At 43.2% G+C, this 27,632-nt stretch overlaps 1 protein-coding gene across 4 annotated transcripts in view; it reads left to right on the forward strand.

Moving 5' to 3' along the window:
- slf2 (SMC5-SMC6 complex localization factor 2) overlaps positions 1-27,632 on the forward strand; it is a 140,162-nt gene that overhangs the window by 43,287 nt on the left and 69,243 nt on the right. For 3 of the 4 annotated variants that reach the window (XM_084322171.1, XM_084322173.1, XM_084322174.1), the window contains exons 7-12: positions 19,030-19,115; positions 19,799-19,912; positions 20,596-20,778; positions 25,133-25,238; positions 25,860-25,947; positions 26,219-26,360. In XM_084322171.1, coding sequence (XP_084178297.1) covers positions 19,030-19,115; positions 19,799-19,912; positions 20,596-20,778; positions 25,133-25,238; positions 25,860-25,947; positions 26,219-26,360 — 719 coding nt within the window. The remainder of the gene's footprint in view (positions 1-19,029; positions 19,116-19,798; positions 19,913-20,595; positions 20,779-25,132; positions 25,239-25,859; positions 25,948-26,218; positions 26,361-27,632) is intronic. The other variant, XM_084322172.1, reaches the window with a different exon arrangement.

A 27,632-nucleotide genomic window follows, 5' to 3' on the forward strand; every position in this document is an offset into this window, starting at 1 on the left:
ATTATAACATTTGTTGCAGTAAAATCATTATGCCTCGTTGTCATGCTGCGGTGCGCTAGTAATCACTCGTCGGCTGCGGTGAGCTGTTGTTGTTGTCGTTGAGCTGAGCTCTCGTTAAAATCAAGGAGGGCATTCAGGAAGTAAAAAAACAATAGCGCTGCTTGCCGATTGGTGCTAAGAACAGCAGGGCGGGTACAATCGGTGTGACGTAATTGGCAGACTCGACTGTCAATCAAAATTATTCTGAACGTTATTAACGATTGCAGAATGGGTACAATACAGTACAGCTCAATACAACAACAGTGGACTGACTGGAGGATGAAGACCAGAAAAAGACTTTCGGCTTTTTTACATAAGGGTCCTCCATTTTCAATTCATCAAAACATTTAGAGACATACAAATATACAGTAGTTTCATAAAAATGCTAAAATCCTATTGATTGATTTAAAACTTTATTAACATATTGCAGAATGGGTACAGTACAGCTCAATACATACAATTGTTAAGGGGATGCAGACCAGCGAAAGACTTTCGTCTTGTTTACATCAGGGTCCCCCATTTTCAATTCATCATATTTCATATCTAAATCATATAATATCTCATTGCTAAATATATGCAATATATAATCTAATAATCCAATAATCTAAATCTAATATATAATATAAAAATGCTAAATGCATGGGTATTTTATTTTGTCTTTAATGTTAGCTTGCAAACTCAAATACTGTCTTGGTAAGCCTCATAATGAATTGTTTGGGGAAAAAAAGAAAAACATCGTGATGCGTATCGTGTATCGCCGAAAGGTCAGAAAATATCGTGATATCATATTTAGGCCATATCGCCCAGCCCTACATTAGTATCAACACTTGATCCTCCTGACGCCATTCTTCAATAGCTCAAGTGCAATTATTCAATAATCCACAGTCCTCTTTAATGAACAATCAATCCATTAATCAATTAGCTGCCGCTTAGGCCGCGCAATGTCCATGAGCGCAAGACGACGCAGCCAGTCAACAACAGGTCCCCAATGGACAAGCAGAGTAACAAATTCACACTGTTTTTTAACATGAAAGGCTTCACAGTTGAATAAAACAAGTTACTTAGCTTTCTATTGCTGGTCTGCGTGTCAGGCCTTCTGAAGTGATGTCGCGCTCCTCCAATGCAGCGATGATCCAGGCGTCCCAGTGATGCTCTCAAGATCAGCGCCCCGAAGCGACTCGAGGAATCCGTAATGTCAATATAGTTGATTTCCTTTTCAACGCTTTTGTTTGCTTGCTTAATGTCTTTTGACTATGTTGCGGCAGTAGACTGTCATAGACAGGTAGTGCCGAGGGGCTGAGTGGAGGAGTTCAAACAATTGACGCGCACAGTGAAATAACTCCGTTCCACGTCCAGGAAATACTTTTGAAGCTTTTATTCTTCACTTCATGAGACAAACAATACGATTTGCGATTTGCGCTTTGCGTTATTGCGGTCAAAAGACAATATGCTCTCCTAACTCACCCCTCTCTCCGTGAACTGTCAACCTCTGTGAACTGTCAAACACTGAGAACTGTCGGACGTGAAAAGGTGAATGAAATTCCATAAAACACTCCCATTAGCGCCACACCCCCGTGAGCACTCCCACCACCTAAAGTGACAGTACAACTAATTAGAGCTGCCGCGATTACCGCATTACCGCGGTATCGCTGTTACATCACGGCCACCGCAGAGTAGGCTGAATACCGCGTCACCGCTGTTTTTTATAATAATAATAATAAATTACCCTCCTCTCGTTGGGCTTGCGGCTCTGCAGATATACCCTACTTCTCTATCGAGGTTCCAAGCGACCCTATTGGGTACCAGAAAAGTCACGTGAAACATTGCAGACCACTGATTGGTCAGAAGAGAGACGCGTCACGTTTTTTACGTCCTGAATGTCAGATCATCACAACACGGCTAATAACGTTAGCTTTAACTCTCCGCCGGAGTGGACTACAATCGCTCTTCAGGAGTACTAAACGAGACATAATGATTTTACTGTCTGCAACGAATGTTATAATAAAAGCCCTTCGTTCTATACACTTGTCTGATTGAAAACTTTATTAACAGACCGCAGAATGGGACAACTCAGCACGCTCTGAGCAAAGAAAGGAACTGAGATATGAATAGAGTATTGCTTGCCTTGCTATCGTCCGGTAAATACGCTGATGTTATTGAACGTATAACTATATAATGTTAATGCCACAAAACGAATGCCTTTATTATAAAGTAGTAACTTTATAGTAATAATAATAAGAAAGGGTCGGGGGGGTAACCAGCCCTGCCCGCGACACCGAGTGAACTGCGCACGACCAGAGGGAAAACTTCGAATCCGTGTTTCACTTTCAATAACTAATGCGTGCTTGCCGAATCCCAAACAATATTCATGCTGCAAAGTCATCCTCTAAAGATAGACATTTAGACTAGAGGCAGGCTATATGCTATAAAGAGTAGACTACTACTAAAAAAAAATGCATTCAAACTTTTTTTTTTAAATTTGTGTGCGTGCGGTAATAACCGCGCGGTAGGAAATATTTTGCAAATTTGTGCGGTAAGGAAAACAGCAATACCGCGGCAGCTCTACAACTAATAATACAACACAAATAGAATACTGAATCATAATAAAGAGACCTCCATTACGGCACCTACACAGGTTATCAAAAGTTTGTAAGCGGCCGCGGCTGAGATGAGACTTACTTTAGCGCAGCGCTTTCCTCTCTCCCTCACAGACACAGACGCACTCGCCCAATTTACGTCACATACGCACATACACGCATGCACACACACACCCAGAGACAGAGAGGCGGTAACTAAGTTAGCCGCTAACTAAGCTAACTAACGTTAGCCGCTAACCCTGGAAACACTCACAGTGGAGTGACTCCATGACACCAGTTCCATTAGTGGGGAAAGGGGGGCGGTTATATTCATAGATATATATAGAACACTAGATAGCTTACCCGCGCTGCCGGCCAATGGAGAGCGACGTCGTCATAGGGCGGCCATCTTGCCCCAGGCAGCTCAGCTACTGATAACATTCATGTCTATGGTGCATGTACTATTTAAATAACCATAGATTGCTCAATTCTTTACCGATTTTCAAACGGGTTGGTTTGCTATAAACATCAAAGATGTAGTTATGATACTGCATACTTATAAAAAAAAATGTTTTAAAGATGTTTTTTTACAAACCGCTTGAATCACCCTCACTCAAGGCTGACTGGGGCAAGATGGCGGCGGTTCAGCGACGCTGGTGACTCCGCCTTAAGCTATCTAGTGTTCTATATATATCTATGGTTATATTGACGAGGCTTGACAAGAGGTCAAAGTAGGGATGGGCGTGAGTAACTCGTAGCTATGAGAAAAAATAAATAAATAGAAATTATAAATTTTTAAGATTTTCTTTTTTCTTTTTCTTTTTGTATGTATGTGCAAGATTATAACGGGTTGTTGGTTTCCTTAAACATATAATATACGTGAATGAACAAAAATAAGTAAAAAAAAAAGAAAAAAAATCTAATATATATAATATATATATTTGTTTCCCTTTTCGAGTAATACACGATCAATCGAGTATAGCATGCGATCAATCGATCTGGATTTTTCTTTAAAATGCCCATCCCTAGTTCAAAGATAACTTCACATTTATTGGCTATATCACTTTATGCATCATTTGTGTGTTGACATCACTGACTTCCTAGTGTGACATCACTTCAACTACGGCAACCAAGACGTTCAAACTCAAACCTAAAAAAAAGCGAGTTGAGTAGGTACCATGCAGTGCAGGGGCGGATTTAGGATTGTAGGAGATCCGGGGCTTAGCCCAGATAGGTATTTTTTTACTTCGACACCCAGTGGCGGCCGCTGGCGCTGGTGCCTTGTAGGTCGCAGTTCACGTTAATAGGTCGAGTTGAAAATGTAATGCTCTGAGATGCTCTGGAGCAATCTCTCTCTGTCTCTCGGATCAATCAAATCAAATAATTAACACATGTATGTTGTCATTTTAAACAACTCACCATTCATTCATTATGCATCAGCAGCAGCTAAATTAATGTTATAGTTCACAACACAGCAGCGCGTTTTGAATCGCTAGCCTATTAATTATCGTCTCAGCAAGCACAGTCAATACTTTTTTCCGTAGCCGCATTTCGCAGCTGTGTATAGCGAGAGAGAGAGAGCGAGAGAGAGAGAGAGAGAGAGAGAGAGAGAGAGAGACTCACTGTTTAGTTGAAACGTCCAGGGCAGGAGAGCTTGATAAACGTGTATAATCCACTGTTGAATGATGTATTCCAGACCACTGTCCACTGTCTCCAGACTGCATCCGCCATATAGCTTGTTAGCCAAGTGTTAGCTTGTTAGCACAACACAAGTACATTTCTTTGTCCATTTTTCCGCGTCGAACAGACTGCAAACTACCTGGCGTTCTATCGCCATGCTCTAAGACAAACTAACCTTAACCAACTTTGAAAGAGTGCCCAAGCTTAACCATCTAAAGAACTTGCAGTCACGGCACGCTCTGCTGCCTGCATTTCACAACAACACAACTATCTCTCACCAACGGACCGGAATAAGCTAGAATTGGAACATTAGAAATTGGATTCGGCCAATCAGAGATCGTCTCTGTGAAATTCTGCTACGGAAAAAAATACTGGCGTCGGCCAATCAGAGAGCGAAATGCGGCTACAGACATTCTTGACGCTACTGGCTAGACCGCTTCAAATCGCGCCCGGATTCCAACATAATAGTCATATTTCAACGCACAACGCGTTACGCACTGATTGGCTTCGACGGATACAGCGATCAAACCGTGACGCGCACTCAGAGCGCTATTGCGTCTAGCCCGGGCCGAGAAATACAAAAAAAAAAAAAGTGATGTCACTTCCTGTTCAAGAAAACGAGTATTTATTTATTTTATATAATAACGTTATATTGTGCATTGGAAACACAAACATACTTAAAATGAGTAAATATTATTAATTTTAAACATGTTTATATTATTTATAGGGCTATAAAACAAAAAAAAGAAAGTTTTATTTTATTCTTCTTCTCTGATTTAACAGCAGTCAGCAGGTGGGTCGGCGCCCTTGCGCCCCTAGTGGCAGAGCCGCCACTGTCGACACCACAACCTTTAACTTATACCACCACCTTAAAGCGGACAAAAGGCACTAGAGAACACTTAAATTCACACCCTTACATTTTTTTGATTATCCTTTTCCCCCTCCTTTTTCCGATTTTCTCACATCCCACTGTTAGTCGTTATGCCAATTCCCAACCCCCTTCCTGGTTGTTGCGCACTTTCCCCTACTGTTGGTCCGAGAGGCCGGAGACTGTCGCATGTTTTCCTCCGACGCATGTGCAGCCAGCTGGCAGTCAGCCTGGCCGCGCAGATTCTCACTGGGAGAGTGTAACGTGTGGGAGGCCGCACTACCTCTCTCCAGATCCTACCCTCGCTGAGCAGGCGCCCCGACCGAACTGTAGGGGTCGCTGTCCACAACGCCCAGGACCCACCCGCCAGCTTTCCCCACCCCCTAATACTGCCAATTGTATTAGTGTGAACGGCCAGCCAAGCTGGTGACAACGCCGGGAGCTGGATTCGAACACGCGAACCCAGCGTCTCCAGCGTTGGTGATGAACGCAATCTCCGCTACGCCACCTGACCGCCCCACACCCTTTAATTAATGAAGCAAACAATAATAATAATAATACACTGTATTTGTATAGCACCTTTCATACAAGAATTGCAGCTCAAAGTGCTTCACAGCAGTAAAAAAAGACAGGCATAAAATGAGCACAACATTGGCAGATCAAGAGCAATGCATAAAGTGCAGACATAAAGCATAAAATAGATAGCAGCAAAATAGACAAAGTCAAGGTAAGACATAGAACATTAAATCACATCGTTTTTCATATTAGGATCTAAGATCTAGGGTTGAGCGCCAGGACGCCTAAATTCTTATCCCAACGCATGTTTGCTTCCGCGTTCGTGTTTTGCGCTCTGATTGGCCACTGACGTTTCTGGTCACGCCAATCGTGTGACAGCAAGTTCTTTCGCCGGTTAAGCTTAGGCACTCTTTCGAAGTTGGTTTTTGTCAACTTGTTGATTGTGATTTAAAGCTTCTTAGGTCTGAGTCTACCATAACACCAAGACTTAACTCACTCAAATACAGTTAGCAGCTGGATAGACTACAGATGGAAATTAGTGAAGAAGGCACGACAACGCCTCTACTTCCTCAGGCGCCTAAGGAAGTTCCAAGTCAGCCAGAAGATCCTTAAGAACTTCTACTCATGTACAATAGAGAGCATCTTGACCGGCAACATCACCTCCTGGTTTGGGAATAGCACTGCACAAGACCAAAGCAGACTACAAAGAGTGACACGTTCAGCCGAACGCACAATTGGAGGGGGGCTCCCCACCCTCCAGAACATTTACTACAAGCGTTGCAAGGGCAAGGCTAAGAGAATCATTAAAGACTCCAGTCACCCGAACAACTGCCTCTTTGAACTGCTGCGGTCAGGCAAGCGATACAGGAGTCTCAAGGCGAGCACAGAAAGACTCAGAAGAAGCTTCTATCCCCAGGCCATCAGGCTGCTAAACGAACAATGAATGAACACTACACAACAACAACCACCAAACGCACATAGCACACACATCCACACGCACACACTCACTTTAAACAAACACACTGTAGCACCCACTCCACACACTTATAGCACACACCCACTTTAAACAAACACACTGTAGCACCCACTCCCCACACTTTATATTTATGGATGAAGGATTGCACTACAACTCGTACACCTTACTGTAAATTGTACCTAAAATTGTACCTCATCCCATTTCTGCTTTGCACTAAGATAGTACTGTACATTAGTACACTGCATAGTATTGTGTATTGCATATTATATGGTAACTCAGAACATTGTACATATGTCTATACCGAACACTGTGACCTCATTTTCTTCTTCTAAATTCATGCTATATTATGTTATTATGTTATTTGATACTATCTTGTCTAGCACAGTCTCTGGAGCGTAACAGTAAGAAGCATTTTGTATGAAAGTATTCTGTACTTCTGTATGACAACTATTAAAGAACTTGAACTAGCTTCTGCTAAATCTGGTGCAAATTTTCATGGAACAATGATTAATTGTCAAAAAAAAAATTGTATTTAAAAAAAAAAATTAAGTAGATTCGGGGCTTTTCAGAAAACATTCATGGCTTGAGCCCAAGTAGCCACCCCCTAGCCCCGCCCCTGGTGCAGTGTAAAAGCGGCATAAGAGAATACTTCATAATGTTTCATGCAATTAAAAAGTAAATGTATATATATTTAGTACACATGATGCACACACACCTTTACAGTGTTATGTTTACCAATAGGATGTTATAACATTGCTGATAATAAAATTATTATTATTTTCTCACAGTAGTGTAAATGGCTGCATTTATATAGCGCTTAGCCTTTTATCCAAAGCGATTTACAATTTGTTCCCTCACATTTTACCCATTCACTCACACATTCACACACCGACAGCGGAGGCAACCATGCAAGGTGTAAGTGTCTTGCTCAAGGACACTTCGACATGCTTCCCAGGAGGAGCGGGAATCAAACCGATAGGTTATGAATATAACCGTAGTTCTATGAGTACTAGTGACGCTCAGCGTCATCTGCACACATCTCACTCCAGTGACGTGCACTGAATAAAAACTTCACAATGTACCTTTACATACCAACATCCGCCTGACCACACCCCCATCTGCTACCTACATAAGCAGGGGTGGGGCCACACACTCATCTCCTTCTCAATCATTTCACCACAAGGTAAGATCAAGGGCCGCAGTGGCGTCTAGACGCTGAGCCTCACTAGTACTCATAGAACTACGGTTATATTCATAACCCATCGTTCTATATCGTACTAGCTTCCGCTCAGCGTCATCTGCACAACAGGAGCTGAGCGGGAGCTGAAGCTCGACAAATGTACCCCGCTGAGGCCCCCCACAACCATCAGAACCGGGGAGGACCGAGCCCCCCGACCCTTCCTAATGGAGGGATACCCTCCCTATTGGAGGACGGGAGGGAGACTGATCCGACCGTGCGAAGAGGAACTCGAGCAACTCAACGCACAGGGTGAGCAGACCGTGGCTTGACCCCACGACTATGCACACGCACAACCCGCATGCCACCAGGGAACGAACGAACGGAAGGAACAAACCTTGTTACCGCCACCAAAATCACGGGGTCAAGAGCAAACTCAACCCCGTGGCAAGGCCGTAGCAGCGGAGCGCGAAGGAAGACCCAGACCCAGAAGGGACTGGATCCCCCCCGGAAAAAGGGGGCCCGGAGAGGCCAATGACACCACAGCATCAAGACCTCACCAGGCGGTTACTAGTGACACCACCCCCCACATCGCCAGCGTATTCGGACAGGGCCTATCCAAGAGCAGGCCCTTCCCCCCACTAGCACGCCGCCTGGCACACTGACCCTGGCATACTCAGGCAGTCAGCATGGCTGTAACTCGAAGCACTCAAGAGGCTACACTACAGCGGGAGCAGGCAGCGCACCGGGGAGACGACCTCCAGAAGAGGCCGATCCCTCAATCCAGGCAGCAGGCACTTGACCCGAGCCTGGAGCACTGCGGATGAGACAGGCGCCAAAGGGGTCAACTGAAAACAGCACCCCGGCGGAAGGGGCGTATGCTGGCATTGTTTGAGCACCATGTCACAGCCTCCACCAAAAAATCCCAGACGCTCTAGAGGGGCCGAGGCAGAGAAGGCTGACACGATTGGCAGACGTCATGAACGTGCAGGGGCACACTCAACCGGGTAACCCGGGAGTTGACTCCGCTCCAACACACCAGGGAATCAACCACCCTCTTCATGCGGTGGTTGTTCCTATAACCCCTCAGGAAAAAACTCAAACACACCTGCGGGTATACACTGGCTATACCGCAGTACAAGTGTTTCAGTTTTCAAAAAGGAGTTATCCCAGGCCTATGGGTTGATGAAAACGACTTCGGACCGGGACGTACACAGGGATGCCAGAGGAGTACTATAAAAACCACCTCAACAGCCCCATCTCAGCCATGCGTAAGCGGGAGAAGAGAGGGGCGAAAAGAATGGAGAACCAAGCCCTTCATGACAGCTTCTCCATAACGCCCAACCCTGTGACACCCGGGCCGACCCGGCATTTTTCCCTCTGAAAAAAGTCCCTCAGGGTACCAGAACAGAAGATCTGCGTCCCCGGCGGACAACGGGTTAACTGACCTGGACCAGCGTGACCAGAACCAGTCCCGTGCCCTAATCACGCCGACATCCCCACTCCAGTAGAGGGGGTAGGTATGCGTGTCGATCTAAAACATTATAGAGGGCGCCACCCAGACGGTCTTATTTGTACGGCGCTCAGTGGCCCACCCCAAGGGCGTGAGACCCCTCTACCTATGCTTTGATCTATTCCGTTAACATCCCCCAGATATGAACGAGAATTTGTCGAGACAACCTAGTAAACTTGCGCTCGGAAGAGAGAAACTCATCCCAGCTGCCCTATAAAAACGCAGTTTTAATAACGAGCAACAAAGGCGCACCAGCCTCATGCGTGATTCCTATCAGAAACACGCAGAGCCAGTACTATGCATACGTCGAGACCCAAAACACATCAATGGATAGTCTAACAAGACACCAGATACCATTCCTCCAAGCCGCCTGGGGAACGACAAGAAGCCGCTTTTTTAATTTACATTTTTTAGAAAAAAGAAAAAATTATACGGACATGGGTCCCATGCGACGCGGCTGAGGGAAACACCACCCAGTCAACCACACTTCATAAGAGGGGACGTGAGCGACGTACCCCTATGACGGGGGAAACCCATGACTCAACAGACCTGTAAGGCGAGGAGTCAGGGAAACCCTAAACGATACCCCGGCCACCTACTCCAAAAAGGAGAGGACGGGGAACCCCCAGAGAGACTTCCCACGCGAGCTGTATAGATTGAAAAGAAATATTGCAACATTGAGCTATGTAACACTTGGGTTAGGACTCTCCGAGGAGGAGGCTCTGAACCAATACACACTCAATAATCGAATTGAATCGAATACACATACAATAGAGCAGAACTCATTTTTTTTTTAAAGTTCTACTCACCTTGACAATCTGAGGAGGAGGCTCCCTCACTGGGAAGGAGGGTCCGAACTCACAGAAGGCACTTCTCCCTGAGGAGGAGCTTCGTGAGGAGGAGCTCTGACAACTCCCTGAAACGGATCCATAACATGGAACCTGAACAACTCACGGAAGTCTTACCAATAGAAACGCGCTCAGTGACGTACTCTATGGCGGGGGAATTTCCGCGGTGCACACGCCCAATCTTTCAGGGCGTGGGACTAGGAAAATCCCCCCCCCCCCCCCTACCCTGTAACGTGCCGAACAGCAACGTGACAGGAACCCTGTAGGACAGGGGGTTTTAACCCCTGACCAATCAGAAAAGGGGAGGAAAGGTTTACCAGTTCACCCCTTTACGACCCCTCACCCCTGATACGATGTAATGACAAAGTAGAGCATGACCCAGTCATAGCATGCTACATGAAGCATCTAACAGCTTCACATAGCTCATGTGCTAACCTGCTATCTGATTTTTACTAAGGAAAAAACACAGAACAGAGAGGGCCCCTTTAAGAGCCCCGGTCCAGACTTACACATGTGCTTCTGTGGGCCAAAACCTAACCCAGTTGTAGATCTCAACGACACACACAACCCTTCATCACAACAAAAAATGGCAAAAGTACACTCTTACTACAGAGGAACGCCGTTTTTCATAACGAGAGAGACATAAGTCCTTGATTACGTATTGGCCACAGGCCTTGCTAAGCACACATGATAGTGACCAAACAACCTTTTCCCTAGGAAAATAATCGTTTCTCAAGCGGAAGCACAACCCCAGCAGCTTAAGCTGAGGGTTACATCGTATCCCCACAAACACAGTGACGCAATATATTGTAAACAAACATGTCTGAGAGGAGGGGGGGAAGCCCCAGGGAAACCGGGGGGGTCACCCCTCCTACCTTACCCTTGATACGACCAGGTTGAACAGGTACCCCTGTTAATATGTGAACATGCTGTTCATTGTCATCACAGGCTGAGAAAAGGATTCATTCCGCAATCACATGTCACTAAGCATAGCTTCACAGGTTAATTAACCCACTTAGTTGTGAGTTCACCAACGTTACAAACGTTACATGAACACACATGTTCTCATCACAACTAACCAGTTAATTTTTACACATGTAAAAAAACAACGCCGCTTTTCTATGGAGAGAGAAGCTATACCAGTGACAAGACAATTCACACATAACACGCGTCGTATCCTCAATGTATTGCAGCAACACACGTTTTGGAAACATCGTTATTACAAAACATTTAGAAGGAAAGAAGAAGTGTTTAAAGTCCGGTCAGGACTCCTACCTCCACCCTGAGCGCCGAGAGGACTGCAACACTTGTTAACCCTTAGGAGTCTAACCTAAAGAGCTCCTCCTCCTGAGAATTTCCCCCTTTTTTTGTTACATAATATAAAATTACAGATTCATACCTTCAAAATAAGCCATCAATTGTCAAATTTGAGACGATAGTTTTCAATCAATGTCCTATCAAACATTCTGGTACAGTCATTACCAATTTGCAGCAGGAGCCTCTGAAGAGAATTCAGTGAATTCAGCTAATGATAAGGGAACTACACTCCTTCCCAGAATGCAATGTGATGTCAATGTTAATTTCAATGACTAATTCACACCATGAAACAAAGGCCCAGCAGGGAACAATTACAGCTGAATGGGGGTATAGTGTGACTGATCAATACAGGCAACACACACTTTGATTTGATGCCATGCATATACACACACTAGATAGACAGAGGTTTAGATATTTAGATAGATATATAATAGAAAGAGAGAGAAAGAAAGAAAGAAAGAAAGAAAGATACAGAGAGAGAGACATTTATAATAATAATAATAATTATTATTATTAAATAGAATCATTTTCTATAGGCTTGCCGTGGTAGTCAGTGATACTGGTGTATACACACACTAGATAGACAGAGGTTTAGACATTTAGATATATATAGATATATTAGAGAGAGAGAGAGAGGGAGAGAGAGAGAGAGAATAATTATATTATTAATTAGTTTTTTTACACACACACTAATAACATGATCATAACCAAACCAATTTCAAATGTATCATCAAGTACAAAATAGATTTGATCGTAATATTTATGAGAATGCATGTGACCACGGCAGCGCGAGAGAGCGGCAGCGCGGAAATAGGCTGTCTATTGCCTCGCGCTGCAGCGCGGAAATAGGCTGTCTATTGCCATTCTCTAAGTCAAACTCTAACCTTAACCAGCTCCTTAACAGCGCCTAAACTTAACCCTTCTAACCTTAAGCAACTCCGAAACAATGCTTAAAGTTATGCCTAAACTTAACGGCGAAAGAATGCGAATGCACGTTAAAAAAAAAAGAAATTGAAGGGAATCGAACTAGCAAGCAACGAGCCGTAGGATCCACAGCCATGCAGCTTTGCCAATTGAGCTATTTCTGGATACTGAATAAGGGGCGGTTACTGGCATATAATGAGCTCCGCTCTGCCGCTCCGCCCCTGTGAGCGCACCTCTCTACTCTAGACTAGAGAGCTGTCATCACCGTGATGCGCGCTTGAATGAACTGCGAGATAACTCATAACTCGTACACACACGCACTCTGTCTCTGCCATACAGTAGTTATGTTGTTTTAGCGCGACGTGGGTATATACACGGGCGAGGATGAAAAGCTTAAGCATGTTAGACTACTTTTAATTCATAAATTAACGTTCGGTCGGGTCCGCGTGTATTCTCGAGAATGATAATAATAATGCAGGACTTATTCAGATTATATTATCAACGACAGACGGTGAGAAACACAACCCCCCCCCCCCCCCTCTCGCGCTGAAGAATATGCATATTAGATCACTCAGTGATTAACACCTATGCGTGCGCTGTTTGTGTGTGCGCGCGTGCATGTACGTGACGCGTTGTAGTTTCGGGGAATACAGGGATATTTAGAACTATACAATTTAGCAAGAATTAAACATATTTACAAGTCGTATTATGTTTAGCAAGTAAGGATACATATAGATTACACTATATGCACTCGAAATTGTCTTTGTTCTATTTTTACAGATTTTTGAAAAACGGGACTTCCTGAGCATTTGTGAGAGATTCTAATTCTTTTGTTCTCCACCCACGGGAGCAATAAGCCCCGTTGACTCCTAAGTTAACGGGACACCGACGTCGAACCCGGCATCTCCTGCGTTGGTGACGAGGGTAATGTCCGCTACGCCACCCAGCTGCCGTTCTCCATGTTGACGAAGTCCTCGCTGGCATGGCACCCGGGTGTAGGGTCGACTAACATCCTCTGTCAAAGATGATGTCGTAGTCTGAGTGTTTAAGGCATGTTATAGTCACAGTAACGTTCAACAGTGTAACATTAAGATAACAGCCGCCCGACTGATGGCAACAAGCTAACGTTTCCTAGCCTAGTGACACAACGGGCTAGCGCCGCAGCGAACAGCTGACTGGCTAACAGTAGGCCACAAACTAGCACGCAAGCTAAGCAGCTATCACCTGAACTGTACACAACGACATAACAAGCCACACTTCAGACTAGTGTTGTCACGATACTGGAATTTCGACTTCGATACGATACCTTGAAAAGTATCGATACTTCGATACCATTTCGATACAAAAAAAAAATATATATATATATATATATATATATATATATATATTTTTTTTTAACAAATTTAGCTTTTGTTGCTGGTTGATTCTCCTCAGCTTCGAGTCTGGTACTATAAGAGAAGATAAATATAACACTTTTAAAACCCTTTGTTTATCTTTAGATCACACATTTAAAAATAACTGTTCATCTCACTTCAATCATTTTTATTGCAAATGCAGAACATGGTATTTTCTCAAGCAGACAGATGTAAACACTGTAATCTGTGTTGCATGTACCTCACAAACTGAACAGTTAGTAACAGTTTTTATTTAAAGATAACGAGAGCAAGCGAGAGAGAGAGAGAGAGGTATCGGTAGATAGAGAGAGAGAGAGAGAGGTAGCGGTAGATAGAGAGAGAGAGAGAGAGAGCGAGAGAGAGAGAGAGAGGTAGCGGTAGATAGAGAGAGAGAGAGAGGTAGCGGTAGAGGTAGAGAGAGAGAGAGCGAGAGAGAGAGAGGTAGCAGTAGATGGAGAGAGACAGAGAGAGACAGAGAGGCTATGCTCGGAGCATTTTAGTAATGTTACATTTTCAACAAGATTGCTGCTATTTAAACACTTGGTGGAAACGGGGTAACGTTAACCTTATGTCGACTGTAGTATTGTATGACCTCGACATAACGTTTACACGTTTACACGTTTACACGTTCCATGCAGTATTTATAACTGTGGCCAGCTAAGCTAAGGGGGCTAACTTTAGCTGGTAGCTGTAACGTTACAACGAAGCAGCTGTTGATATTATGCGCCATCAGTAGACAACGTATCATGTATTAAACTAGAGTTAATGGTTTAATGCTTCAGTCACAGTGACGTTGAAAGAGCAGCTGTCACGAACCTCTTTCATTTCTTTATGGAGATCGGCGCTGGCACTGCTATAACCGCTTGCAAATAGCATTGGGGCATTTGTAGCTTGTCCTTCGTTGTTTACTTGAAACCCGAAGTACCTCCAAACAGCACTTCTGCTGCTTTCTTTATCCACAAGCACAAGTTGCGGAGGCTCTGCATTTACCATCTTCAGCTAAAATGTTTGTTTACTAACTGAAGAAGACGGCTCTCTGTGACTCTGTGAGGGGGAGGGCTGGACTCGGAGGAGCCGGGGGGGCAAGCACGCTGAGCGCTCTGAACAGCGCGTCAACAACTTGCGGTAGAACACTCGCCAGCTGGTGGTACCGATACTGCAGAAAGTATCGGTACTTCGGGAAATGAGTATCGAAGCCTTTTTAAATATTCAGTATCGATATGTATCGATACTTCGATATTTTTGACAACACTACTTCAGACAGGCCGCCGCCTGAAACCCCCCTCATCCTAAGAGAGAAGAGAAAAAGAAATGCCAACACAGTTTTCAACAGTGATTTACCAGACATACAGCGGAGTCTGCTCAATTCCCATACGGGCTGCAGCCGACTTGAGCATGGAACTACCGATAAAGAAGATCCATGCCCACATTTCCTCATGCTTTAGGGTGTATTCTCACATTCATGTGAAAGATGGGGCCTGCATGGGACAGAGAAGCATCCGCTTGTCCAGAGAATCCCGGGTTCAACCTCGGTCGCAGCCCACTAGTTTGACCATCATGGGCGTCGGACTAAGATCCTCCGTCCGCCGCCTAAGAAGCCGAGCAGAGGACCCCAATCTGGGGCCGGCCTTTGTAAAATTGTCAGCTAACCCCCATAGCACTAGCAGACAACTAGTGCTCGCAAGCAAAACATTACTCACCCAGCTCGGAAGCAACCAGTTTCTCACAACAGCCGGTGCCTCCCACAGTCCAGCTGTATGACCGGAGGTTCAATACCTATCCAGCCGCAGCAAGGAGGACTGCAGGTGGGGAGTATATCAGCGACGCGAGCCCCTAATACGAAAAAGCCGGTGGAGGTCAGAATGATCATCATCTTCCAGACACTCCAGTGACGAAGACATTATCGCTGTATTTTCTCGAAAAAGTGAGAGAGAAAATAAAGATATAATGTCAACGTATCTCCTTGTTCTTCCTTTCTTCAGATAAATACTTTCTTTCCCACGCCAAGTGATTGGTATACAGGCACTCTCTTGTGGTGAAATTTGAGAAGGAGATGAGTGTGTGGCCCCACCCCTGCTTATGTAGGTAGCAGATGGGGGTGTGGTCAGGCGGATGTTGGTATGTAAAGGTACATTGTGAAGTTTTTATTCAGTGCACGTCACTGGAGTGAGATGTGTGCAGATGACGCTGAGCGGAAGCTAGTACGATATAGAACGGGAACCTCCGGATAACCAGACAACTGCTCTACCTACAGGGCCACTGTCGCCCCGTGTATTTTTGCCTAAAGTGGATAGAAAACACAGTACTGTGCAAAAGTCTTAGGCACCCAAGAGTTTTTATATACATTTTCTGTATTAGTGTGTCAGTAGACTACTCTTAGATTTTTAGAAACTTTTAATTTAATTATTTTTGAAAGCATCTTCATGGTTTAATGCAGACATATGTTGCAGGGACTATTATGATCAATCAAATGGTTAAATCAAGCATTTTTAAGTGCTTTAGAGGAAATGTCAAATATTACGATATATGTACCGTGATGGAGCCAAAAAATATCGTGATATCATTTAGAGGCCATATCGCCCAGCCCTACTCCTGAGCTACTGTCGCCCCCGAATTTGGTGGATAGGTTGAGGGCCGCCTACTACAGATCGAGGTCAAAGTTGTATACATTGTAGGGCTGAGCCCAAACGTTCGAACCTTCGTTCGTTACGTTGGCATTCGAATTCTAAATCAACATTCGAATATTTTATAAAAAATTTAAAAAGATCTTTGGGTTTGGGGCTGGAAAGTTGATTTAACCCTTTATCTGCCAGAGATTATTCTGATCTTAATCCCTTCTCTGCCACCACGTCTATGGAGATGTTCCCCTTCTTTGCAGGGCTATAACTTTTTAAATTGTATTGCTAAATTGACATTACTATGGCCCATTCAACATCAAGTATCTATCGTTTAGGACAGGGGTAGGCAACCCTAGGCACGTGTGCCTGCATAGGCACGCGGGGGCATTTTCATAGGCACAGGGGGCAGCATTAAAAAAAGAAAAATTATAATATTTTTTTTTTTTGCTTTGAAATATTATAGTGAAATATTTTGCACTGTTGTCGCATTTATCTTGTTGAAATCCTCCCACGGGTTCTTTTTACTACCACTTATTTAATTGAGACCCTTTATTTGTTTATTATTTCAATTTAGCTGGAAATACATTGCTACATCATTCAGTAACATTTGCAGAGCCTTATAACAAAAACATTATTACGGTCACCATTGTGACCAGTGGGATTAATCAACAAATTTTATTATTTATTTTTCTATTTCATTGAACATTGCACATGTTAAAAGCCATTTTTTTACTCAAAATGTGAGTATTACCAAGTCAACTTGTGTTCTTAAAACAATGACAATAAACATAGTTTTATTAGGTTGAAATAATGTGGTTGTGTACTTATTTTTCTGTTAACTTATTATGGATTGAGAACTGAACCTTAATGCACAGTAACTGAACTCAATATTTTTAAGTTCTGGTAACTTATTATTATTTTTTTTTACAGTGTAGTCTTGCGATCAATCAAAACTTATTTACACAATATACCTCACATTCACCCTCTATTCACATCCTGGTGTTCTCCTGGTGTTCTCCATTAGGCCTGTAGGTGGAGCTATGACAGCACACGTACAGTACACACACAGATGGTGTGTGATGTGTCCAAAAATGAATGGGCAAATGTGAGTGAAATGGTCGCACTGTATGCAGCCGTTTGTCTGCATTGCATTCCCCCCCCCCCCCCCCCCCCCCCCCCAACTCAGGTTTATGGTTGATACAACCATCATAATAATATTGTTAATAATAACAATAATGATGTAATAATGTAAAAATTATCATTAAAAAGACCTGATTATGAGAAGAAAAATGTACGATGCATGGAATATTGTTGAGGCACACTAGTTACAACTGTATTTCAAACAGGCACTCGATGTCAAAAAGGTTGCTGACCCCTGGTTTAGGATGTAGCAACGTTCTACTTTTTCATTCACACATTCATACTAAAATACGGTCTAAAGTATAAATATGTTTTTATCGTTTTCTGCAGCATTCCATAGAACGTGAGTTATAGCCATAAATACATATATTAGATCATCAAATGTAGTTTGATACCGATTGACGTCAGATTAAAAATTTCAATTGTACAAGGTCCTAAACGTCATGCCTCATCATCTGCTGGTGACCGGAGGGGGGGGTTTATAAGTCCGTGGCCGACGTAAAATCATTTATGTAGTATGGGTGATATATAGATCAGAGCAGTTTGTATGTATAATAATAATCAAACGCTCTGAAACTCACCGCAGCTTCCTCGTAGCGTTGGGCGATCAGCGTGGAGCAAAAAGATCGTTATTATGGGATGTCGAATGTCGATCTAGTTGGTCCAGGTTGTATAATACTATATGCGTCCAAATCATGTTGTTTAGCGAGTTATTGGCAACAGATCGATATCCAGTGTATCAAGATGGAGTCCCGCGAGCGATAGCGAGTGGCCGGACGAAATATTGGCGAGCACCACTTCCGGCCGCTCACTTCCGGTTTGGCACCTCGCCGATCGGCCACCAGATGGCGGTCTTGAACCGTTGGAGAGTTGAGAGGCGATCTACAGCACCCGTCAAGTCTCCGTGGGTGAAATATGATTGCCATGACAGATTTTTGAAATATTGATCTCAAAGACGCTGTACGACGTCATTGGCAGATTACGCATGGCGAGGAATGACGTCTAAACACGTCATTGGCGATTAAAGGGTTAATAAAAAATAAAAAAGACAAATTTAATCAGATTAATCACTTTATTCAAATTGAGGATTTAGTTTGAGGATATATATATATATATATATATATATATATATATATATAAAAGAAATTAGAAAGAATTTTGAATTTTTTTTTTTTATTAAAAACGAAGAAATTTGAAATAATTTTGATTTTTTTTTTTTTTATTAAAAACGAAGGTTTGAACGTCCGTTCGAAAAACCCTGACGAAGTTCGAATCCCAAAAACAGGCTTCGGGGACAGCCCTAATACATTGGTGTATATAGTACTCAGGCTTACAAACCGACATGTGCTGCAGCAGCACAGTTGTTGCATCTCTGAGTGCCCATGTTATATTATCTGACGAACTCGATTGTAGCCATAAATTGTATACTCGTGTTTTTCCCAGCAGCCACTGCCGTCATCCAAAGCAGGACCAGTCATCTACAAGAACAGCCTGGATCAGATGGTGCAGGAGAAGAACCGTAGTAAGAGGTACATCATGTTTCTTTATTAGTTGTCATACAAAAATATAGAATACTTTTATATGAAATGCTGCTTTCTGTTTTGTTCCTGAGAGTGTGCTAGATAAAAATAGATGAGTATAAATAGAAGTCAAAAGTATGTAAACAAAAGTGTTCAATATACATATATACAATGCAGAGTAGAAAATTAACTGAGTTACAATACAATATACAGTGCAATGCAGAAATGGGATGAGGTACAATTTAGGGTAAGGTGGAAATGAGGTACGAGTTGTAGTGCAAATCTCTTTACCAATAAATATAAATTGTGTTAAAGTGTCTAAAGAGGGTAAAGTGGGTGCTGCAGTGAGTTGTTTATTTAAAGTGAGTGTGTGTGTGTGCTGTGAGTGTATTTGATGGTTTGTTACATAGTGTTGTCATTGAGCATCCTGATGGCCTGGGGATAGAAGCTCCTTCTGAGTCTCATTCAGAATATTTCACCTCCACAGTAGAGCCTGACCCATATATCCGTCGGACCATATTGGCTTATGATGTTATCACCCATATATCTGTCGGACGATATTGGTTCATGGTTCATATCATGGTTGTGATACCTTGCTATAAACAAACGACACCATTGCCGAAACGGATGCCTAATTCTCACGATGAGACCATATTTCACATAAACCCCATTTAAATGTATTTGTCCCCCAGGGGTAAATATATGAAGACAGAGCTGCTTCAGTCGTTTGAAGAGGGTCTATTGCAGCTCGAAGCGTTTGAGGAGGCTGAAAAGGACCAGGAGGCGGCCATCTTACCTGAACAGCGGTAAGAGCAGAACACACAGCCTTTACGTTATGACTTTGTATTGTGAGTTTGTATCCCCCCCTCTTTTTTGTTTTGTTTTACATTGTGTTGTGATTTGTCATGCCTATAGTGGAGGGGATCTTTAAAACTGATGTGTTCTCCTCCAGGGGGTTCCTACAGTGTTACAGCTGATCAGTGTGTGTTCTCCCCAGGGGGTTCCTACAGCGTTACAGCTGATCAGTGTGTGTTCTCCCCAGGGAGTTCCTACAGTGTTACAGCTGATCAGTGTGTGTTCTCCCCAGGGAGTTCCTACAGCGTTACAGCTGATCAGTGTGTGTTCTCCCCAGGGAGTTCCTACAGCGTTACAGCTGATCAGTGTGTGTTCTCCTCCAGGGGGTTCCTACAGCGTTACAGCTGATCAGTGTGTGTTCTCCCCAGGCAGTTCCTACAGCGTTACATCTGATCAGTGTGTGTTCTCCCCAGGGAGTTCCTACAGCGTTACAGCTGATCAGTGTGTGTTCTCCCCAGGGAGTTCCTACAGCGTTACAGCTGATCAGTGTGTGTTCTCCCCAGGGAGTTCCTACAGCGTTACAGCTGATCAGTGTGTGTTCTCCCCAGGGAGTTCCTACAGCGTTACAGCTGATCAGTGTGTGTTCTCCCCAGGGAGTTCCTACAGCATTACAGCTGATTTGTGTTTTCTCCAGGGACTTAATCCAGCAGTACTCCAGCAGTGCTCCAGCAGTCGTGTACAATGCCATCGCGGGTGTGCATCCAGGAGAGCCGGTGTTCAACCTGGAGCACTTTGGTCGCCTCTTCGACCAGGAGACGCTGCAGCTCAGAAGGTGCCGGGTCAGCCCCCAGGAGACGCACCAGAAAACACTCCTCTGGTGAGTTGCCGCCAGGAACTTTCAAAGCGTTATTTCAACTCGTAAGACACACAGAAGTTACCCTCATTTACAGCGACGACGAGCTTACAGACGGGACAGTTTATCAGCAATTTCATACATATACGCTAGGGCTGTCCCCGACTAAGGATTTGGATGGTCGACTATGATTGGCCAAAATTTGCCGTTAGTTGACTATTGGTCGACTAAAAAAAAATAAAATAAAAACAAATAATTTATTTTATTTTTATTTTTTATCATTCCATTTGGGCTGTGGGGGGTGCTTAATGTCTGAAGGAGTCGACTGAAGGCTTCTTGTCCTCTGCAAAAGCACGCAATTGGTCCACTGATGGATACATCTTGATATTTGTCTAGTCTAGTGTGTTCATTAGATAGGTGAAATCCTCTTTCAGTGCCTCTGTGCCTGTTTTCGTAGGCAGTTAGCCTCTGGTATGCGTGCCATTAGCGTTAGCCACGCTTCTAGGCCTCTTTTCTTTTAGAAAGAATGATAAAAATTCTTTTTTTTTACTATTCGACTAAGAGGTTGGTTAGTCGACTATGGCTCCTTTCGACCGATTAGTCGACTAATCGACTAATGGGGGTCAGCCCTAATATACGCACAATAAAAAATCTGCTACGGCAGTTGCAAGTTGACACCGTGGTCGGAGATCAGATTTTTTAAAGGCAGCAAGAGAAGGAAGAACCTTCAGCTTCAGAGGGTGTTCCGGGTGTTGGAAGCATCAAAGGAAAAAGCAGTTTTTCCCTAGTTCAGAGCAAACTGGGTGAACCCTAAGAACTGAGTGTTTTTGTTAGTAGTTCAGCAGAAACTCGGCACAAGGCAAACTAGAGAACTCTGTAGGACGTGTGCTAGAAATAACGTTTGGCGAAAATCTTAACGCATCACCTGGAAAAAAAGGCATATAATTAAAATATCATATCTTGGGATTTTAAGAATACATTTTTTATTTGATTCCAATGAAGCAATTCAATATAATAATTTATAAATATGTACTGTATTAAAAAATAATAAATAAAAATAGATAAAAAACTTTAACGAGACCATAAAGATGATATTGTAAGTTATGTTGCAAAATGTCTGCCAAAAGTAATGGCAATAGGATATTTTGCACATACCGTACTTTTCGCACTATAAGCCGCACCTGAATATAAACCGCAGCAGCTAAATTGAATGATGTGTACATATATAAGCCGCACTGGACTATAAGCCGCAGGTGTTTTAATTTTTAATTACCATATGTAAGGGTTCGTGCACAGAGGGGATTGTCGGGAAAGAGATGGCTGTTTGAGGAAGCTCCCATTTATTAACATTTTTGTTTAAACAGGAACGATAGCCAGTTAGCAGCGCCGGGTACAGTAGGTAGCAACGTTAGCTCTCATAACGTTAGCCAGTTAGCAGCGCCGGGTACAGTAGGTAGCAACGTTAGCTCTCATAACGTTAGCCACTTAGCAGCTCCCAGTTTGCAGCTCCGGGTACAGTAGGTAGCAACGTTAGCTCTCATAACGTTAGCCAGTTAGCAGCGCCGGGTACAGTAGGTAGCAACGTTAGCTCTCATAACGTTAGCCAGTTAGCAGCGCCGGGTACAGTAGGTAGCAACGTTGGCTCTCATAACGTTAGCCAGTTAGCAGCGCCGGGTACAGTAGGTAGCAACGTTAGCTCTCATAACGTTAGCCAGTTAGCAGCGCCGGGTACAGTAGGTAGCAACGTTAGCTCTCATAACGTTAGCCAGTTAGCAGCGCCGGGTACAGTAGGTAGCAACGTTGGCTCTCATAACGTTAGCCAGTTAGCAGCGCCGGGTACAGTAGGTAGGCAGCATGTTGAAAGAGGAGCCCTGAGCCGCTCATACACTAGACTCTTGCCGTAATGGTTTGTTGACGTGCACTGCTGCAGCAGATTTAGGAGTCTGATCTGACGGTCACAGAGCTGAGGGAGCGTGCCCAGTTAGCTGTAAAAATCCATAGATTAGCCGCACCGTTATATAAGCTGCAGGGTCGAAAAATGGGGGGAAAAGCCACGGCTTATAGTCCGAAAAGTACGGTATATGTTCAGCTCGACTGGTGATTAGTGTTGCTACATGTGAGAGAGATGCTGGAAGTGGAGAGTGCCTAAGACGGGGCTAGAAAATTGCGACCGAATTGGTTGCATATGCGACCGAAATTGTATCTGTGCGACATCAAAATATAATTGGGAGCATTCGTGCGAGTGCAAATAATTGTTCTGGTGCGACCATATTGCGACGCTCTTATTTTGAAAATCCCGTGGTGCGGCATATCTGCTCGTTTGGAAAGACCAGATGAAGTATAGTATCATGATCATTGGGTGGCTTCTTCGTTCCGAAGGTTGCCTATCACTCTCCACCCATTCTGTCCCCACTTCTTCTCTCCAACGTATATTTATAGTAAATGTACTGAGGATGGACAGATAATGTTGATATTTAAACATAAAAAATACAATACATAATAAATGTATTCATGATCATCATGCAGCATAAAACAATTGCAGGAACAGTTTGGGAGAGGAAGGGGTTTTAGGTTGCGTGTTGTGATTTCCAAAAAACTTTACTTAAAGTTTAAAGCTCAATATATCAAAACGTGGCACTTTACAGTGAACAGGAGGTCTATTTGTATTAAAAACAATAGATTGTTTTTCATTTAAATGTCTGGAAGAGCTCAAAAATAAAAATGTCATGATATTTCCGTTGCCTTTTTTGAGTTGATCTAAATGTTACTGATTGTGTTAAATGGTCATATAATATCGTCTCATATCGATCGCAGGCACCTGAATCGAATCGTATCGTGGCAGACTTTGTGATATCAGAAAATATCGTATCGTTGTCCAAAGAATCGATATTGTATCGTGATGAAACTGGTGATTCCCACTAGTGCACTGCAACCCTGCCCGAGCCCGACGGGACCCGACCCGACGGGTTCGGGCTGGGTAGGGCTTCGTTTTTAAATAAATAATTCGGGCTCGGCCGGGCAGCGCCCTCTTTTTAATTTTTTGCGCACGCGCCTCACGCTGCTTTCACTTTCTGTTTTGCGCCAGCTGTCATCAGAGTCAGAGCCTTGTGTCTCTGAGTCGCGATGGATAAGTTAACAGATGGGGAATTAGGGAAAGGGAGAGCTTTTTGAAAGTTCCCAATGCATCTGGGAAAGCTGCATTTTTGGAAACATTTGGATGTAATTACCGCAGGGAGAATTCGAGGACAGTAGAACAGTGCTGAAGACCGAAGTGGTTCAATAACTTCAATTGTTGTTTGAAGTTGAAATATAGCCAGTTGGCGAACGTTTTTAATTTGTTCTTGGATGTAGCAGCTGGTTGGCGAAGTTTTGTTAACGTTATTCAACGCAAGGAGTTTTTGTTGCTGACGTCAACAGTGTGGTGTGTCCTGATTTATTTTATATATAATTGGCTGCTGGTTGAGTTTTCTGTATACTTTTGTGTCATGATGACATTAATGTTTTAGTCTGTCTGCCAGTACCTCTGTATACTCGCGACATCGGATTCGGTAGCATCCGAGCAGTTTTTGGACTGATTGTGACGAGGCACCGTGTTCAGTCTAACACGCGTGCTGGGAAATGGAAATAGACGGCATTCGCGAAACGCGCTATAGGCCTATAATGCTTGTTAGTTTTCAGCATGATATGCGTTATTTAGGTAGACCTATTGGACATTTTCGTTTTTGTTTATTTATTAAGTTAATATATAAACGGTGTTTCCAATATTTAAAACAAAAAAAATATTTAATATTTGGCTATATAATATAATGCTTCATTAGTTTTCAGCGCGATATGCGCCTATCTGTTATTTAGGTAGACCTATTGGACATTTTCATTTTGTTTATTTATTAAATTAATATAAAACAGTGTTTTGAATATTTAAAACAAATACAAATAAAAAATAAATCTTTAAGTCTAATATATATATATATATTTTTTGGTCTTTCACTCTGGCTAGGGCTTCAAATGTTGCATTACAGTCAGGCTTATTGTCGGGCAGGGCCTGAATGTCATGGGCTCGGGCTGGGCACAGGCTTAATTTCAAGGCCCTTGCAACTACTAATTCCCACCCCTAACTAGGTCTACACTATACTAGTTTAAGGCTACTTTTACTGTTTTACTGCATTACAGTACTGTTATATTGTCGTTTTGTTATCAATAAAAAAAAATATTACATACCGTTATATATTGTTGGTGCTCCTTACATTTTGGTGGGTGCTCCTAAATTTTTGCTGGTGCTCCCAACTTTTTGAAGTTGGGAGCACCAGTGCTACCAAGTAAAAATGTTAATTTCGAGCCCTGCCTAAGACCATTTTTCTTTCATCTCCACCGCCCGCAGGTCCAGCCCAGCCCAGTTCAGGCCTCATGTGATGAATGGCTTGTTTGTGGAAGCCTACAAACTCCCTTCACTTTGCCCCCCCCAGGTTACCTGTTTTCTCTTCAAGGTAGGTCCACTGACGCACGCCAACCTAGACTCACCTTCGACATGTTTTCCTTGCATTTAGAGGGGGCTCTTGTCTTGACACGTATACCACTATGTATGGAGTCGTGTACTGCCAATAATTGTTTTTGTTTGGGTTGAACAAATATGACAATGTTTTGACTATGATTGAAATGGATGAATCTATTTTATGCTGAAATAGACCGGTATTTCATTATTCCACACCAGACTTGGATTTGAAGAAGCGGCTAATCTAGTCCACAGGGTGTAATGTTATTCTGTTAATTCGTTAACCATATGTATTGTTATTACTGCATTGCTTTTACCCCTTTCTTACTCTCGGCATTGCTTTTATTCTGTCTACTTTTAGCCAATTTTACGTCTGGTCTTTTTATGTCTATTTTACTGCTATGAAGCACTTTGGACTGCATTTCTTGTATGAAAGGTGCTATACAAATAACGTTTATTATTATTGGTCTAGGTTAACCACGCCCCATGCATAAGCCCCACCCCTACATTTCAGACCCTGGTTGACGGGAGATGTTGACGTTACAACAGCGAGGCGGTGTTTCAAGTTCTTCCCCTTGAACTGTCCATGGTTGTGATTGTAATTCTTCCCTTTCAGATGATGTCAGTCCACAGAGAGAGGATGATCTCTGATCATATACTCAAGGACCTCAAATACTTCACAGACGCTGCTGCTTATAAGATAGGTGTGCATGTGTTTCCGCAGAAGGTTTTTTGTTTGATTAGCCCCCCAAGCCCCAATCAATAATAATTTTGGCTATATACATTTTGACTATATTCACATATTTTTTAAGAATCTGATTCTGAACAGACAATGCGATTTTTGTGCAAAATTACGTTTTTGGATATGTTAGATATTGTAGGACATATATCTGCTTTGTTTCCTGCAAATGTGCCTGTAATTGTACGTTTCTGAAGACTTTGTATGCGTGTGTGTTTGTTTCTTTGTCTCCTTAGTGACGAGGAAAAGCCAGCAGTCTGAGGTGTGGGTGCCCAGTCTGGCGGTCGTGACACAGGTGCTAATGAACATGGGGATCCCCTTCGTCACTCTGTTCCCTCTGGAGAGCCTGCAGCCACCCTTCACAGAGGGAGACTTACTGTAAGTAAGAGAATGTAATGTGATGAGCCTGCAGCCACCCTTCACAGAGGGAGACTTACTGTAAGAGAATGTAATGAGCCTGCAGCCACCCTTCACAGAGGGAGACTTACTGTAAGATAATTTAATGAGCCTGCAGCCACCCTTCACAGAGGGAGACTTACTGTAAGAGAATTTAATGAGCCTGCAGCCACCCTTCACAGAGGGAGACTTACTGTAAGAGAATGTAATGTGATGAGCCTGCCGCCACCCTTCACAGAGGGAGACTTACTGTAAGAGAATGTAATGTGATGAGCCTGCAGCCACCCTTCACAGAGGGAGACTTACTGTAAGAGAATGTAATGTGATGAGCCTGCAGCCACCCTTCACAGAGGGAGACTTACTGTAAGAGAATGTAATGTGATGAGCCTGCAGCCACCCTTCACAGAGGGAGACTTACTGTAAGAGAATGTAATGAGCCTGCAGCCACCCTTCACAGAGGGAGACTTACTGTAAGAGAATTTAATGAGCCTGCAGCCACCCTTCACAGAGCAGGGCGCGAAATAAACTTTTTTACTTTGTAGCACTGGTGCTCCCAACTTCAAAAAGTTGGGAGCACCAGCAAAATGTAAGGAGCACCAACAATATATATGTAATCAGGGCCTGAAATTCACTTTTTGACTCACCGGGGATGGGGAAAAATCTACCCGCCAAGCATATTTCTTACCGGCCAAAAACAAAACTCATTTTTGTGTCACATATATGTAAAGACTAACTCAAGATAACACATATACTGTACATATGACACATATATCTATGTGTACAGTAAGTACAGATAACTTAATATAACGTTTAGAAACTTTGAAGTGTATTTAAAGGTATGTGCTTGTTTGTCAGATATATGTACAAAGATCAGTACAGTACAGGTAGTGCAGGAATACTTGCATGATTGACAGCCTTTATGGTGGTTGTATTCCATTGGCTGTCCTTTTCTGTACAGTTTCACATTGCTGTACTCCACCCAGTATTTGTCATGTTTTCAAACTCTTTGGGTGTTTGCAATTCATGGGAAGTATATGTCTCTGATATCTTGGTACAGTGGGCAGGTTGTTAGAAAGTGTAGCTCAGTTTCCACCTCTGCTCTGACATGGCTGTTAGCCTAGCCACAGAGGGTCTAGAGGAGAGGCTCCGATTGAATCTGCGACACAGACATGCAGCCAATGTGACAATGGCTCTGTTCATGGTCACGAATGGATTCCAGCTTCATTGATTTACTACCGATGACAAACGTGTTGT

This window comes from Notolepis coatsorum, assembly GCF_963971535.1.
Source record: "Notolepis coatsorum genome assembly, chromosome: 9".
NCBI classification, from domain to species: domain Eukaryota; kingdom Metazoa; phylum Chordata; class Actinopteri; order Aulopiformes; family Paralepididae; genus Notolepis; species Notolepis coatsorum.